Raw genomic sequence first — 17798 nt, forward strand, 5'->3', positions numbered from 1 at the left:
GGGAAAAAGGGATTGACCAAAACTTTGGGAAGACATGTATTAAGATTTTTACAGCATATATCCACTTCAGCTAACTAGGCCATTATTTGGCTTCATAAAGATGGATACGTGGCGTCCGTCCTTGTGAGAGAAACTTGAACGGTCGGAATGATGGACACAACGCGAACTCAAGCACACTAGGATTCCCAATAGAATGTTCACGCTCCGCTCCAAGGAGCTTACAACTAACAGCAGCAAAGCAACGCTATCCAGTCGCGCTCCCCTCGCACCCACCCCTTGGGTTCCTAGGTTTTGGCCATTCTCCAGCAACCGGTGCCGTCCGCCACCGCGATGAGCCAATTGGCCGGGCGGTGCTCCCCGATTCTCGGTGGAGGACCCTCCGTGAACGGCCCGAGGAGGGCAGAGATTCGCCCCCAAAGCAGAAGGGATCTCGCCCACTTTCGTTCGTCGCGCTTATGGAGAGCCATGGCCTTCAGAGAACCCTTTAAAGGTACTACTCTCTTTGATCCGAAACGCTTGCATTTCCTCAGTGTAAGTCAGAGAAACGATATAAGGCACATTGGCGAGTCATAGTTTCATTGATGGTTAACTCTTTGGAAAATGAATTATATTTAACTAGACACATGCTTTTATAGCAGCTGGATCCATATTAGCCGAACAAAAATCCTCTGATGCGCATATGGAGCGGTGTTTCTTTTTTGCCGCGTATTCTATCGCATCCATCTTAAAGTGGAAATCAAAGAATTAAAATGGGACAGGACTCCTACTAACGGAGTCCGTACCACGAGATTTTGAAAAAAAGAAAAGAAAATACATAAAGCATCATTCGTGAGGCTGTTCGCCCTTGTCCCTCTCTTATTCCTCATCAAGCCATCCTTCCCTCTCCGTTCGTTCCTTCCTCTTCCTCCTCGAATCTCCTTTTTTCCTTCTTTGAAATATGGAATCCCTTCCTTCCCATGACCATAAACTGTGTTCATCAGCACATAGGATATGATTAGGTAATACACATCTAGTAAATTTGTCATCGAATGACCCATATGCACCTCTAGACAGATTGATATATAGTTTTCAGAATATCATGTTCACTAGCACATATTACATATCGAGGTGATATATACTTGATAACTGTCTGATATATACTGTAAGCTTTTTGGATATATAGCTAGCAGAGATCCTGTATACACCGCCAAACAAATCAATACATATGCGGACAAATTAATATCCATTTTTCAATAATCATATTCACCAGTACAAGCACATGTTTAGATGATACATACTTGATGGATTTCTGATATATACTTTAAGCTTCTTTAATACATACTTCGTAGTGATCTAATACACACCTCTAGACAAATCGATACACGTTTAGGTAAATTGATACATAGTTTTTAGAATATTGTGTCTATCAGTACACAATAGATATCTAGATGATACACACTCAACGTGTTTCTGATACATATTTTAAGCTATCAAAATTTTGGTAGTGACCTAATGCCCAGTAGTGGCCTAATATATATGTCTAAGCAAATGGATATACCTAGTAGTGATCTAATACATACGTCCAGATAAATCGATATATAACTTGTAAAATATATCCAACAATGATCTAATATATATGTTCAAAAAAATTGATATATAGTTTGTAAAATATAGTGTTCACCAATATGCAGTCCGTGGCCATGTGATACACACTTGGCAGGGACACCTTTATAAGGAAGAAGATTCAGAGGAGGAGAAAGGGACTCATGCAGGAGAAAGAAGGTCTCATCGACGAATGGAGAGGGAAAGATGGTTTGACGAGGAAGAAGAGGGGGATATGGGTGAACGGCTTCGTGGACAATGCTTCGCGTATTCCTCCCTCCTTTTTTTAAGCCATGGGATGAATGGACTCTATTAATAGAAGGAGTCCTATCCCACTTTGACTTTTTGGTTTCCATATTGAGATGGATGTGATAGGATACATGGTAAAATAGGAAGACCGCTTTATACGATCACCTCTGGGGCATGCACCAGAGGATTTTTGTTCATATTAGCCCGTTTAAATGTACCGTACCATGGGACACCACTTTAAGCTATAAGTTTCTATATCTTGAAATGGTTAGTTTTGATAGTCCTCCAATGGCTTTTGACATTCGATTTGATTACTGATGGAACCTGTTGTTCACAACTGCCATTGCAACTACAAATGCAGGCTTTCCAAAATGTCTATGAACTTTAAGGCCCAAACTTTGCTAACCAGAAAAATGAATAAGAAACTAATTAATTACCGAAGCCTGATGCAAGTTGAGAGTACCCTTTTTACCTGTCCTTGCAATGTCCTGTAAAATGCAAACATGAGTATGTGCTACCTTTAGAATTAGCATGATAAGTATAACTAACTGGTTAAGAGTTTCTGATAAGATATGCATGGCAGATTTTTTTTACTACAATTAGAAGACGTCAACAAAATGTTTATGTACACTATGACAGAGATTTGTACAAAAGAGATAACCTTAATGTTTCCATATGCAAAGGTTCCTACAAGTAGAAGACATCATTTTAATTTGTACATATGCAAATTTTAGAAACTATAGAAACAATGACAAAAGTGTAAACTGAGACATGCATTCCACATATTACTTGTGATCAAATATCTTATATTTGCCCATTTTCTGCTCTTTTCTCATTGTTGTCTCTGTGATCTGGGTTGAACATAACCTTGGAAACATTCTTCTTCTTTAATGATTTTTAATCTAATATTTCATCACCTTCAGATTTTCTCCTATCAGATCATTGTGTATGATACGAACATGAACTTATCAACATTTTCATTGAGTGGGAAGTGAGATGCAGAAGACAAAACCTTCAATACTGCAAACACAAACTCTACTTCGGTCCACATGATAAGCGCTGGAATTGAACCACACAGTTGCTAGGGTCATTAAGTCTGAAGTCCTTCAAATTGTAGCAAACTCCATGATGAGGAGCATAATTTGGGCACAGTCATGTCCCAGACGACTACCAAGCAATACTTTCCTATAGTCAAAGTTCTAAAAGACAATAGGCAGTAGATGAGCTGCAAAAATGGTACCTAGAGCCTAGGTTCTGGGTCTATGTGCCGGCTGTGCCTATGTTTCAGCCAGCCAAAAATAATAAATTCAAAAAATAATAACTGGAAGGAGAAATCCCTATTTATTGCAACTTCCCTTCAAATATTTCTCCTTTCACTCTGTGGAAGGATTAAAGTAATACATGCTGTAATTACTATAATTCATGTACTTATAGATTCATCCTCAACTTTGTGGTTGGTACCCATTGCTGTCAATAGTTTATGGATTCTATTGTTTAGCAACTTGTCAGAGTTAATGAAAAGAGAGGATGGTCACCAACAGGCCGTAGTTTCTTCGAGTTGTAGTAAAGTTCATATCATATAGAAGAGATTGTGCATCCGTCTTTACATTACAAGTTCAATTAATAGTGTATTAGACTATTATATAATTTGATAGTTAAAGGAGACATCTCAATTTTTAACATACATGTTATCACAAGGGAGACATTTTAAATTTTAACATACATGTTATCAGAAGGTTGATGCTACAAGCCTTTAAATATAGATGATAAAATAATTTATGTTCAAGGGATTGCATAACTTTCTCTACCTTATTATTAAAACAGCAAAACTATTATATAATGTTGATGTCTTTCTTTCATTTTCAAAATAACATTGACAACTTAACTTCCAGTTTTGGTTTGCCTACCATTTACAATTGGGGCGTGTTGACCAAAAATGTTATTTCTCAGTACTCTGCTTTGCTGACCAGTTCCTAAGTTTGTAAAAAACAGGTATGAAATGTGTATAGGACATGCATAACTGTGTGCAAAACATGCTACAACTGTGTAATAAAAGTTAAATGTGACATAACCAACTCCTATTGTCAACTGGTGGTCAAACAAGGAGCCTATATTTAATATGCCTTCTTTATTTTTTTTCCCACCATGTGAGATGTTTAATTGATATATTATCACCTAACCTGATAGCCAAAGCGCATTTCAGCAGACATGTCATGTGAAGAACATTCTTCTTTTCCCCCTTGTTCATGTGAAGTTTGAGTAATAGGTTACTAGTGAACCTTATAGTTAATGGAGACATTTCAGCGAGACAGATTATGGGCATAACAATTTGACTCTACTAGGTTTTATATAGATACAACAGACAAAAACTTATTATAATCCAAAGTTTGACAACAATTCAAGCTCATAATCTTGCATAAAGAAGCAATAAAAGATATAATGACAACATCGACATATTTAAATCAGAACCAAAGGCTATAGGATGAAATAGTTAATCTTCAAAATCATCCCTGATCCAGTCATAAAACAATCACATAAGGCATTAAAAGAAAAAAGAAAATGAAACAAAGAGAACATAGCACTCTTGAACCACTCATGCTGCAAGGGTTGAAAAAGAGGAAGGGGGCGATGGAGGAGGGATGTTGTGTGCTGGTGCTGTGCTAGTGCTCGTTATACATCAGCATGCTATAGGCACTCAACCAGTTTCGCTTTGGATTATCCTTTTTATATATTAAAACTATCCTAAATTTCTTTCTAAGGCTTTTAAATTAGTCTTACGCAGAAGAAAAGAATTCAAATAAAGAAATAGCATTCTGAAATAAAAAAATGAAGATATTTTTGGGTGATGATTAATACTGTTTAATGTAAGATGGCATGATATTACACAATAACAGAACATCTTCATGAGAAAAATGATATTAGATGATAAAGATTACACATTATCATGGCTCGGACATAACATAATGGAAAGTGCCTGTTTTGTGCTTGAGTATCTGTTCATTATTTCACAAATAATACATTAAGCTTTTACAACACCTAATAACATATTAACATCACACCACATAAGTTTAGATACCATTGTTGCATGCATGTTTTATAGTCCTTACCTCAAGAGTCTACCACTTAGCTCCCTTTCCCTCTCAAGAATGAGGCAAAGATTTTTTTTTTTTTTTTGGGGGGGGGGGGGGTTCTGCCATGCCTCTTGGCTTGGTAATAGTTAATGTCAAGCCATGCGAGAACCTTATTGAACTGGTATAGTTTGACACAGGATGGCACCAAGCAATACCCTGTGATTTGCAGGGCACGGGGGCAGGCCCTTGTGCCATGTACAGTTCCAAGCTTTGAATTGTATGTGCTATCAGCATGGAGGTACCATGTATGGTATTGACAAATGCATGCTGTGATGTATATCCACAATAGAGTGCTCTTTCTTGATTGGTTGCTGCTTATGGAGAGGCAGGCTGCTGCTCGGGAATGGGATGATGCTTTACTCAGTGCTAACTATTGGAAATGCAGGTGGAGTATATTGGAGTAGAGAAAGCTGACACTTTGTGGAGCCTGGATTAGTAAGTAGAGGACAGAGTGGCTGAAGTGGAATGGGAAAGAGGTAGATGAGCAATGAATAAGTGAAGGATAGAGTGGCTGAAGTAGATTAGGAAAGTGGTAAGTGAGCGATGAGTAAGTGAAGGATAGAGTGGCTGAAGTGGAATGGGAAAGTGGGAAGTAAGCAAGGCCACTTCACCCGACTGTTTTAGAAGGTCCATTGACCAATGAAAGTTATGCACCAAAGAATCCCCTTATATGTATACATCTTGTAAAAATTTAATATGATACATGAATTGATAATTATCATAAGATATGTTGTCACGCACATACGCATGCGATACTATATTTTGATGCTGCTATATTTACAATTTAAATTTGTTATGCAGATAAATAGTATTAGTTTTAGTATTTCTTGCTGTGTACTGGGCCATGTTGACTTGACACTGGCATTGGATGTGTAATGCTGTGCCATGGCAGTGCTTCAAATGCACTGCCACGCAACATTGGCACACATCTGTGCCATGTGCTGATTAGACATTAACATGGTATGTGCTGGTATTTTGCTGAGTGGATGAATGGCACCTTAATTATTGGTCTTCTTTAACAATAAGAGTTATGTTTGCACACTGTATCTTCTAGTTGCATTCTAAGTGAAAAGAAAAGTCCTTATTTGCATGACAAGGAGTATATCAGAATAAGCATAACTCAGTTATCTTTTCCAAAGTTTTGGTTAACAAATCTTTGTTAGGAACAATTTCAGCAGCCAGAGATCATTGGGAGAAATTGTTTCTGGATTGTTCAAGGAGATACACTGGCAATTTATCTTTATTCAACAAGACTCCTGTAAGGTTCTTTTGCAGTATTTCATCATCTGGAGTACAAGATAACAGATTTGTTCGGCACACATCTGAAGGTGAAACAGAACCTTCATCATACACATGGCCAGATAACCAGGTCAATATATGTATATATATATATATATTTCAAGTGTGAAAATTTTGGATTTTTTCCCGTTACAAAATTGGCTTTTTTGTGTTCCAAATGTAGTTAGACAAATAATGCCATCAACACTTTCACAAATAGTACTTGTTTTCTGTATGATGTCAAATCATAAACTTAATTGCTTGGTGCCGTACTTTGTAAATATATAATTTAAATTTATTATAACTTATCTTTGTCTCAGAGTTTTAAAATTTTGTGATTTATTTAAGTTCTGCATATTAGAAGATGTTTTAAGAATCATCAAACTCCTAATATTAAGCATCCGAATCTTAACTGGTTAGGAAGTCATTTTGATTAGGAAAGTCAATATTTTGAACAAGTTATTTTTGCTGATCTTCTGGCTGACCAATGACCAATGGGTTTGTACATGCCCTTTTGGTATTTTCTCTTGCCTATATGGAGTCTTTAGAAATACTATATATGGAGTCTTTAGAAATACTATATACTTTAGCTTTATACTTTTGCCAAAATGCATTTTTTTTATGTCTTGGTCCACAAGTTCTTGGTAATAAAGCTAAAGTATACAGACCATATAGGGAAAACTATTAATCAAAAAACTAACATGCAAAGATTTAGAATCGCAACAATAGTGTATTCAAGTTTGAGAGATATACCTGCGGAAGACATATTGAATACGATTCTTCAACCACCTGGAACAATAGCGGCTGAATCTTTCCTTCCTTGCTCCTCACAAAAGATAGCCGTCAATGGGGCAAGCTATCAACCATATGGAGAGGAGAGGGGGACCTAGCCTTTATATAGGAAACATAAAGGGAGCCTTCCAATTAAAGGCTCCAAAATCCTAATTGGGTTTTCTGGCCTACATACCAAAATTACCACAATAAATAGGACTCAATCCTATACATTCAAGGTGCACAAAACCCATAAACAAAATGATCACACATCATATTGGGCTTAACCATAGTACCATTCTGAGCCATGCGTCTAACCCGTTTTATAAAACAAAAATACGCAATCAGTGTAAGCCCATATTTTGAAATTATTCTAACATTCTCCCACTTGGGTGAACACGGATTGTCATATTAATTTAAAAAAACTTTATTTTGAAAACGACTCTCGGGTTAGACTACAAAAGTGGCCACACAAATAGCTAAAATGATAATCACCTTGGATACATGATCCGGTCCAACAAGAACATCAACATTGAACATGGAAGTCGTTACACTATTTAATCGATGTAAGACCACTTCACAGCTACAAATACTAACATCCTTATCGACATGGATCCCCATCCTCCAACCAATATGGTAGTATGTAGTATGAACTTAGCACCAAAATGTGATTAAAGGTGTGCTAATTCATATCGGTCCTCATAAATGCTTCAAAAGAAGCCACATGTCTCAAAAGAGACTCACATCTTGTCTTTATGCATTATATCTCGAGATCAAAATGATATCATATTATAAGACATATGTGAAATGCATGCTCAAACATAATTATAATTTCTGTGCACAAAATACAGAATTATAAATAGGAAGATAATGTTATTATTATTGGAAGAGGCTGTACTCGAAGCATATGGGTTGCCTACGTATCCCGTAAAAAAAAGGGATCAAGCCAAAATGTAGTTTCTTTACATAAATAACTCCCACTAACCAAAACATCAAAGGTTTCCACAATGCCCATATTAGTAATATGTGTCTTAAAAACTTTCGGTGCGAGTCCTTTAGTCAATGGGTCTGCAATCATTGCCTCTGTATTTATATGCTCTATTTTTGATTGCCTTTCTTTAACTTTATCTCTGACCACCAAGTACTTGATGTCTATATGCTTAGAACCACCAGAACTCTTGTTGTTCTTTGAAAAAAAATACTGCTGCACTATTATCACAGTAGATGGTAATTGGTCTCGAGATAGAATCAACAATTTTCAGTCCAGAAATAAAATTCCTCAACCAAATGGCTTGGACTGTAGCTCCATAACATGCCACAAATTCAGCCTGCATAGTAGAGGAAGCCACTAGAGTTTGCTTAACGCTTTTCTAAGAAATAACACCACCAGCCATCATAAAAATATAACCTGAAGTTGACTTCAGATCATCTTGACATCCTGCAAAATTAGAATCTGAGTAGCCTACCACCTCAAGATGATCTGTACGCTGAAAGGTAAGCATATAACCTTCAATCTTTTTTAAATATCTCATAACTTTCTTGGCTGCTTTTCAATGCTCTTGTCCTAGATTCGATTAAAATCTACTAAGGACGCTCACTGCGTAGGCTATGTCATGTCTAGTACAAACTTGAGCATACATCAAGCTCCCTACAGCACTTGCATAGGGTATGTTCTTCAAAGATTCTCTTTCAAGTTTATTTCTTGGACACTGGGCTTTGCTAAACTTATCCCCTTTTACTATAGGTACATAACTGGGTGCACAGTTTTGCATATTGAACCTTTCTAGGATGTGTCGTATGTATGTCTTCTGTGAAAGGCCCAACAAGCCACGGTCTCTATCACGTTGTATCTCAATTCCAAGTACAAAAGAAGCTTCCCCAAGATCTTTCATTTCAAAATTAGCTGATAATATTTTCTTTGTCTAGTTGAAGTAACCCTAAGTCACTACTGACAAGTAAAATATCATCTACATATAAAACAAGAAAAATGAATTTTCTCCCACTGATCTTGAGATAAATGCATTGGTCCACTGTATTTTCAAACAAATCCAAGAGAAGTCACAATTTCATCAAATTTCAAATACCATTGTCGGGATGCTTGCTTGAGCCCATATATGGATTTGTTCAACTTACACACCAAATTTTTCTTTTCCTCTATGACAAAACCTTCAGGTTTCCTCATGTAAACTTCTTTACACAGATATCTATTTAAAAATGCTGTCTCAACATCCTCTTGATGAATGGTCCAAATCATAGTATACTACAAGTGCCATGATAATTCTAAAAGAATCCTTTGATGAAATCGGTGAAAAAGTCTCATTATAGTCGATGCCCTCTCGTCGAGTGAACCCTTTAGCAACCAATGTAGCTTTTTGTCGTTCAACATTCTTTTTTGAGTCTTACTTGGATTTGTAAATCTAATTGCAACCTGTGATCTTAACATGTGGTGAAAGTTCAACAAGTTCCCAAACTCTGTTTTTCTCTATAGGAAGCATTTCATTTTCCATGGCATTCAACCATTTATCTAAGTCAGGCCTTGTTAATGCTTCATTAAAAGAGACAGGATCAATATTATGCCCAATATTAAAATCACTCTCTAGTAAGTAGATAATATAGTCATTAGGCAATGCAGACCTTCTTTCCATTTGTGATCTTCTAACCTGTGGTTCAAAAAATTGACTCAACCACTGTTGGAGGAGGAACGTGAGGCACTTCTTGATGCCCAGGTTCTTCATTAACTGTAGTAATCAGCTGAGAAATAACTCTTTCTTATACAATGAAAATTGAAACCACAACTTGATTCGATTCTGCAAAAAATTTCTTTAATACAGAACTTCCACTATTACCAATATCATTATCCAGAAACTTTGCTATAATGGACTCAACAATTCTGGTGCCACGATTAGGACAATAGAACTTATAGCCCTTTGATCTATAAATTCTGGTGTGGATTTGGGGTTTAATTTCTTTTCAGTAGGATTATATAACCTCAACTGAGCAGCCCCAAACTCTAAAATGGGCTAAACTGGATTTACGACTTGTCCACAATTCAAAATGAGTTTTCTCAACAACTTTACTAGGAGCCCTGTTCAGAATGTACATGGCAGATTTCAATGCTTCACCCTATAAGAATTCTGGCAAATTTGTTCTACTCATCATACTCCTAACCATATCCTTCAGAGTCCGATTACGTCTTTTAGAAACACCATTTTGCTCAGGTGTTCCTGGCATTGTGTATTGAGGGACTATCCTACATTGCTGTAAAAACTTGCAAAATCACCCGTATTCTGACCGGACTCGTCATACTTACCATAGTATTCACCACCACGGTTAGATCTCACAACTTTAATACTTTTCCCACATTGTTTTTCTACTTTCATTTTAAATATCTTGAATTTCTCAAGAGCAAAGGATTTATCATTAATCAAGCAAACATAACCATAACACGAAAAATCATCAATGAAGGTTATGAAGTATTTGTTCCCACATATAGTAAAAAGTAACGGTCCACTAATATCAGTGTGAGTAAGATCCAAAAGGTCATTGCTCCTAATGGATCTCTTCCTTATAGTTTTAGTCATTATTAAGAATGGGCCAATGGGCTTTGACAGAAGGTGCGGTGGGACCACATTTTTTTTTTTTTTTTGCAATTGAGCTTATTCAATGGAGGTCTTCAGTCTGTCTATTTCTTTGCTGGCTTATGGGCCGAGATATTGGGCTAGTGACAAAAGAGATTGGATCCGTTCACAAAACCTTCTAGCTTCTCCTTTTCATTTTTCCTCCATAATTATATTGTTTCATTTAGTCTCTTTTTGCCATTTAGAGCATGACTAGGCCGAGTGAGCTAATCGTAGTAACTAAAACTTTTGGTAGGCTGTATTTGGGCTGCTTAAGGCTACCATCTTGAGAGCCCAAGGTGATGTATTCATAGATATTTAAAAGAGTGTTGCTTTTCCAACACCGCTCCATTCTTTCATGGGTTTATGTGGGTGATAGGCAAAGCTCCCATTACGTTCTCATATAAGGAAAACCAGAGACATCAGCAGATGCAAACTGAGACACTAGAGGTGGGAAGACGTCAATCCAAATAGTGAGTTGCTCGGCCTATGAACCCAAATTGGCCAGGAGACTTGGCACTTGATTCCCCTCTCAATAATGTGGGTAGTCTGGTCTTCAACCTTAAGACACCAATGATCCAGGCCACAATTGTCGTTAAATCTCCCTCTAACCAGACTTGAATTGCATGTAGATGGTTAATTACATAAACAACGTTGGAGAATGGTTGTATTTTCCATGCGAATCCACTATTGAATGGATCACATCATGCACAGATCTTAAAGCACTTGAATTGCATGTTAGCTCTTTCTCACTTGACATACTCAGCTTTGTATTCGACAGTGCTCTTAGTTGTTGGTTTTGAAGGCTGCTCCTTCAAAGCAAAATCTAAACCCAAGAGACCCAGTGCTATTTTTATGTCTCGTTTCCATCTCACATAATTATTTCCAGTCAAGGTTTCAATGACGGAGAATTGGCTTGAAAGGGAAGAGGCATTCAAAACTGCAGAAACAACATATTTTATTTAATATCATCCAAATATGATGCATGCAATCAATGGATGATAACATATCTATCTAATTAACTTGGGCTATTAATTAGATAGTCCGTAATCAACTTGAAAAAACATATAAGTCTAATTACGGTAAGAGCCTCGGTGCATCATTGTAAAGTCACCTTTGGGCTAACAATACAACACGCTATAAGGTACTCTTAAGACATATCATGAAGCTAATTAACAAAATCACATTAGCTTTCGAAACACCATCACCTTTGGACAGAAGAATGATTCTAGGCTAATGCAATCCCATTAATCATTTCATGTCATTTTTCCAAATCATCATATACAATAACACCTTCGGACAAGATATTGCATTCAATGATTTGACAAAATGCAATGCTACCCTTTTTTTTTTGTTGAGAAAATCAGATAAATATGAGTGAGTGTGCCACTTTGGTGGCTACCACCCACTTCAATTTCAAAATATTATCTTAATGGGAAAATAAAGATAGTCTTTATGCCCAACAAATTTCAATCACAAAAATAATGGTTTATGTGACAATAACATAACCATCAAACATACTACAAACATAATAAAAAACACGTGATTGATTAAACAAAGATGTTAATTACAAAAAGCATATATAGCAAGAAATGTCCAAAATTTAACAATTTAATAATTAATATGCATGAGGGCCTAATTCAAATTATTCAGTTTTTAAACAATAATTAAATGGGTTATTAGCTTTTAGCCCCATGGCCAAAACCCATTCTGATCCATTAAGATAAAATGCAAATGAAATAAACATGGGCTGACTAAATAAAAGGCCCAACCCGCAATCACGGACTTATTCAGATTGGGCTTTACAAGCCCAAGCCTAAGCCCAAGCAAAAGAAAAACCCTAAGCTATTCTTTCCCTCACTATCTTCTTCCTCTTCACATGGCTGCCGCCCCTGTGTTTTTTTTTTTGGGATGGAAGCAACCCGTGGCTGCCTCCCATGGCAGCCACCGTGCCGGCCACCACCCGTGGCCGGCGACCTGATGGGGGCTCACGGTCCAAAGCCCCTCACCAAGCCCCTTTTCTTGCGCTCCTCGCGTGCGCCTTTGAAAACGATGACGATGGACCGATTGTAGGCAACGCCCGGTGGAATAACTTAAGAAGAAAATCAACAATGAAAGCAAACTTGGTTTATATTCCACTAACTTGAAGAACGAAGAACAATAATAAAGAAAGCAAAAGAAATCTAGAAAGAGATTGAAGAGATCTCTCCCTAGCCCAATCTAGTGGAGATTGATGGATCTACCACTAGCCCAAGTCCTAGAACACAAGATCTAAGGACCGAATTCGGCACAAACGCCGCCCAAGCCTTATGGCCGACATAACAACATGACTCTAGAATAACTCTTGATGCCTTTCAATGGTCCTTTACATCTCTTTTTATAGCCTAAGTCCTAGACAAAACATGGCAATTTGTCTTCATATGGATCCAAGGCTTTTCCACCGTTGATTGGCATGAGATGAATGGCTAAAGATCACCCAAGAAGGGCCCTCCCACGGCTGAACTTTGGCTTGCTTTTTAGCCATTGGATGGAAGAGGATGGAGGGTGGGATCTGCATGGGTCCCGCGGACTGGACGCATGGGACGCGTGTCCCGGTTGATCGGGTCGCGCGTCCCGGCTGGGCGTGTCCCAGTCCGGGCGGGACTGGGCATGCGCCAGGCTGGCGGGCGCGCACGGGCGCGCGCGTGGGCGTTGGCGCACGGGCGGGCGCGCGGGCGTGCGCGGGTGCGCGGGCGGCCGACCTGCTGGGTGCGCTGGCGGGCAGGCGCGCGCGCGGGCCTGGGCGCGCGGGCACTGTAGCAAGCGAGGTTCGTCCTGCTGAACCTCGCCGCACTGTAGCTGGCTGCAGGCGGCCTGGCTGTGCGCGGGCACTGTAGCTGGCGAGGTTCTTGCCCAAGAACCTCGCCGCACTGTAGCAAGTGAGGTTGGCTGCGGCAGGATTTGGCTGCGGCTTGGCTTCGGCGGGGCTATGTGCGCGGCGGGTTCGGCCAAGGTTGGGCATGCTTGGCCGAGGCTTGGGCATGCATGGGCGCATGTTTGGCTCGGTCGAGGTTGGGCGTGCTCGGCCGTATGAAGGGGTTTGGCCAAGGCTTTCCAAGCAAAGTAGTTGGCCTTGGCTTGGCCTCCCGTTGGCCTCGGCTTGGCCTCCCGTTGGCCTCCTTATGGTCCGATGGCCCTCTTTGGTTGGCATGGCTACTTTGGCCCTCGGTTGGTGTGCGGTTGTTGCTCCTCTTGCGGCGTGGCTTGCGGGGGTCCTCAACACGACCCCCGCCGGGCCGCCGCGACGCCCCGTGGCGCGCGGCTGGCCGTGGAATGGCCGGGATAGGTCCCCACAACGGTGATCTCTGCCCGTGAAGGAGGCGGGATCCCACTGTGGCCGGGGTCCTTTGGGCGGTGGTTTCCGCCTGCGGCGGTGGTGTGCGAGCCGCCTAAAGTTCCTTCCGCTGTCGTCGCACGGCACAGAGGCGCCGGCCAGCGGCGAGGAAGGCCCCTTGCCATCCTTCATCTTCTTCTTCTTTCCCATGAAGAGGGGATTTGTGAAATGGGAAGAAGATGAAGGATGTCTGCGGGAGAAGGAAAAACAGAGAGATTTAGTTCATCCATCTCATGACAAAAGGTGGTAAACTAGTTGCTAGGGAGAGTAGAATACCAATGACATGTCACGCTGGCCCCAACGCACATCAATGTTTTTTTTTTTTATGTTTCAAAAGTCGCGTTCGGACTTTACAACATCTGGTTTGATACGATTTTATGAATATTAAACAACTTGACAAATACTAATAAATTTATTAGGGGAATGAACCATATGTTGTTGATCATAGACAGAAATAACAAAAGACCGAGAGGAAGAAATCCAGCGAATTAGATTTAGAAGTTTCGGGCTTTAGGATGAAAAAACGAAATCTTGAAGAGTTCTAAATTATTTTGCATGAAGGATTCTAATCCTAGCATGGAGGCTCTGATACCAATTGTTAATCATATATAATAACATGCTAAGATTTAGAATCACAACAATAGTGTATTCAAGTTTGAGAGATATACCTGCGGAAGACATATTGAATACGATTCTTCAATCACTTGGAATAATAGCGGCTGGATCTTCTCTTCCTTGCTCCTCACAAAAGATAGCCGTCAATGGGGCAAGCTATCAACCATATGGAGAGGAGAGGGGGACCTAGCCTTTATATAGGAAACATAAAGGGAGCTTTCCCATTAAAGGCTCCAAAATCCTAATTGGGTTTCCTGGCCTACATACCAAAATTATCATAATAAATAGGACTCAATCCTATACATCCAAGGTGCACAAAATCCATAAACAAAATGATCACACATCATATTGGGCTTAACCATAGTATCATTCTGAGCCATACGTCTAACCCGTTTTATAAAACAAAAATACGCAATCAGTGTAAGCCCATATTTTGAAATTATTCTAACAAAAACTTCAAATATGGATTGTGGGAGGTAACCAACCAATAGCGATCCCCATGGTTGGCTTGGATTCCTACGATGCTTCTGCTCCAAAGCATCCTTACCTAGGGTGAGGTAGATTTTGAGTACTTTTTGTTTGTCACTGGAACATACATCAAACCGTACAAGGTGATTGGCTTTTCTTTGAATTGGAAATAGAATTCCATGTCTGATATGTGACTGAATTTCTATTACTTGGCTATTTTTATTAGTGATGATGATCATAATGAAAAGCTGGCTATAATTGGTCATTGCATTAGATGCAACATCGGCTAATGGTGACCTTTTTGATCTATAACCCCGTATTCTCACCATGCCAGTATGCCACAGTCACCAAAAGACATTAATAGAAGAATGAACATCAGTTTTCAGCTATTTATTGGAATAACAAAATAAAAATATAAGCTAATCACATTAAACTTGAATAAATGATTGATTTGACCAATTAAGTGACTTGCTCTTAATTCTACAGTCAAATCAATAGTAAGACAAAAAAGCTCAGGTTGTTTGGAACCTATTGAAACTGGTGTTCCTCTTTTGCATTATAAATTCATTTCACACTTAGGTAAACTAAATTACTGGATTATATGTAATTGACATGTATTGCAAAAACTCATATAATTTTGCATACTTTGCAAGCTGATCACAACTTGTGCTTTAGCCTTAATTACCGCATCTTTGAATTTAACCCTCTTATTCTGCATCTCACTTAAAGGAATCCCCAACTGAACATTATGCAAGAGCATAAGTTCCCAGAAGAAGAGATCAAGTGATTTTTTAAATTTTTTTACAGAAGTTCAATGAAAACCTTTGTCTAGAAATTTGTCTCCCATCCCAGATCCTTTTTTCTGTCTGGAAGATTGATTTGTGCATGTTATTAAAACATGTTTAATTGTATTGGAATAATTAATTTAAACCAGTTCCGCTTCATTAACTTTTATGTCGTTATTTCTTTTATATCTAGTTTAAACAAGGTGATCATTGAAAACACACTATATTGGTAATGCTTTATATTCCATCTATCTTCTTTTTTTTCATTAGTTTTTTTTTTCCAATGAAGCATCTGTCCTTAATGAATAGCTTGTTTTCTGATGTCGTGCTTTGGTATGTGTATTTTGAGAAGTAGTAAGAATCATGAATTTAACGATTTAAAAAAAGATGTCATGCTTCATATTCTTAGGGTTTGAATATTATCCTGGATGACATTAATTTTACTGATATGCATTGTAACTAGATGCATCACTGAAAGAAATGCAAATAAATGATAATTTAGATTATTTTTCCCTCTAATAATTGAGGCAGTTACACATTGCAGAGACCAAGGGTCTGCATTTTAGGTGGTGGATTTGGGGGCTTATACACTGCTTTAAGATTGGAGTCTCTTGTATGGCCTGATGATAGGAAGCCTCAGGTAATACGCTTTGCTGCAATTCTTGAAATACATTGTTTTGATAAACTGAAAACTGAAACTGATTTCTATTCCAACATATATGCTTTGGTTACCCTTGTGAAATTAATGCTACTTAAAATGCTCACAGTATTTTCTATATCTCAATTGTTATGTATGTCCATTATATTGAAGAATTATACCTTTCCAATCAGAATTTCTTACAGTTTATCATATGAGAAGAATAAGTGGAATAAAATGCTCTTTAAATCGGTCTTTTGAATATCCAACATTATCTCTTTAGTTTTTGAGTGGAATAAAATGCAAAGAGGAAAAGGGAGAGTGAGGGGCTTAAACATACTGATATAAATTCTTCTCTTCTTGGTAAGTGGCTGTTAATGGTGGATGATGATGTTCTGGTGGATCATAACCACTTTACAACCATTCTTTGGATGCTTGAGAATAGAATTTAATTTCAAGAACTAAATAGCATGTTGAGATTCTGATAAAAGGTACCATGGAACTGCATGCTTTTCTCTACGATTTCCACAAATAGGAAGATATGAGCTGCTAATTGCTGCAGAATAAAGGGCAGCAACGTGATATGGTGCACCAAAGCTCAAGAAGGCCTATAGAATATAGATTATGGGACTGTCATTAAGAAATTTGTAGAACACTATAAGGAGAGGGACTGTAGTGGCTGGAATGGATCTGTTCAAAGATTTTAAAAGTTAGAAGATAATATGTTATCATTTAAATCTTATCATAAAACATATAGTAATTGGTGAACTTGATTTCATCTTATTCTGTGATTTGGAATCTTGCAAGCCTGAGTAGAGATAGCTTGTCTCAATAAAACATTACTTATTGATTAACTGATAAGAATAAGTCGACAGATTTCCACACACTAACAAGATGAAGTATTTGAGAAAGATCACCACCTATTATTTTTGATGAGCCTTCTTCCGGAGAGTGCCACACAAAACTTTCTGGTGAACTGCTGCATCATTTAGGTTCAAAGACTGATTGGTAGGTATAATTGAATGGTTTTGGTTTCATTTAGATCCAGTTTCGTCACACTTTGGCATGCTTTTATGTCAGGCATGTCTCCATATGTTAAAAATTATGTAACTTGTGAACCAGTAGTATTGGGAGTCTATGGATGTGCATGATGCTGAGGCCCTTGATGAACAAAGAAGATTAGACAGACATATTGTGGGACTACTATTTTATAATGATATACTATGCAACACTTAAAGTTTAATATTTACCAAAAACAAACTCAAAGATTGAGGACTTTCTATTTCATTGAGA

The 17798-nt window shown here is 38.4% G+C and overlaps 1 protein-coding gene across 4 annotated transcripts in view; it reads left to right on the forward strand.

Annotated features, from left to right (window-relative positions):
• The first annotated feature begins 233 nt into the window (after positions 1 to 233).
• Positions 234 to 17798, forward strand: part of LOC103723780 (alternative NAD(P)H-ubiquinone oxidoreductase C1, chloroplastic/mitochondrial) — a 35916-nt gene continuing 18351 nt past the window's right edge. For 2 of the 4 annotated variants that reach the window (XM_039119645.1, XM_017846794.3), the window contains exons 1-3: positions 234 to 490; positions 6125 to 6330; positions 16413 to 16508. In XM_039119645.1, coding sequence (XP_038975573.1) covers positions 331 to 490; positions 6125 to 6330; positions 16413 to 16508 — 462 coding nt within the window. In that variant the 5' untranslated portion in view covers positions 234 to 330. The remainder of the gene's footprint in view (positions 491 to 6124; positions 6331 to 16412; positions 16509 to 17798) is intronic. The other 2 variants (XM_008814811.3, XM_026800239.2) reach the window with 2 other exon arrangements.

Source organism: Phoenix dactylifera, unplaced genomic scaffold (assembly GCF_009389715.1).
Source record: "Phoenix dactylifera cultivar Barhee BC4 unplaced genomic scaffold, palm_55x_up_171113_PBpolish2nd_filt_p 000587F, whole genome shotgun sequence".
Taxonomy (NCBI): domain Eukaryota; kingdom Viridiplantae; phylum Streptophyta; class Magnoliopsida; order Arecales; family Arecaceae; genus Phoenix; species Phoenix dactylifera.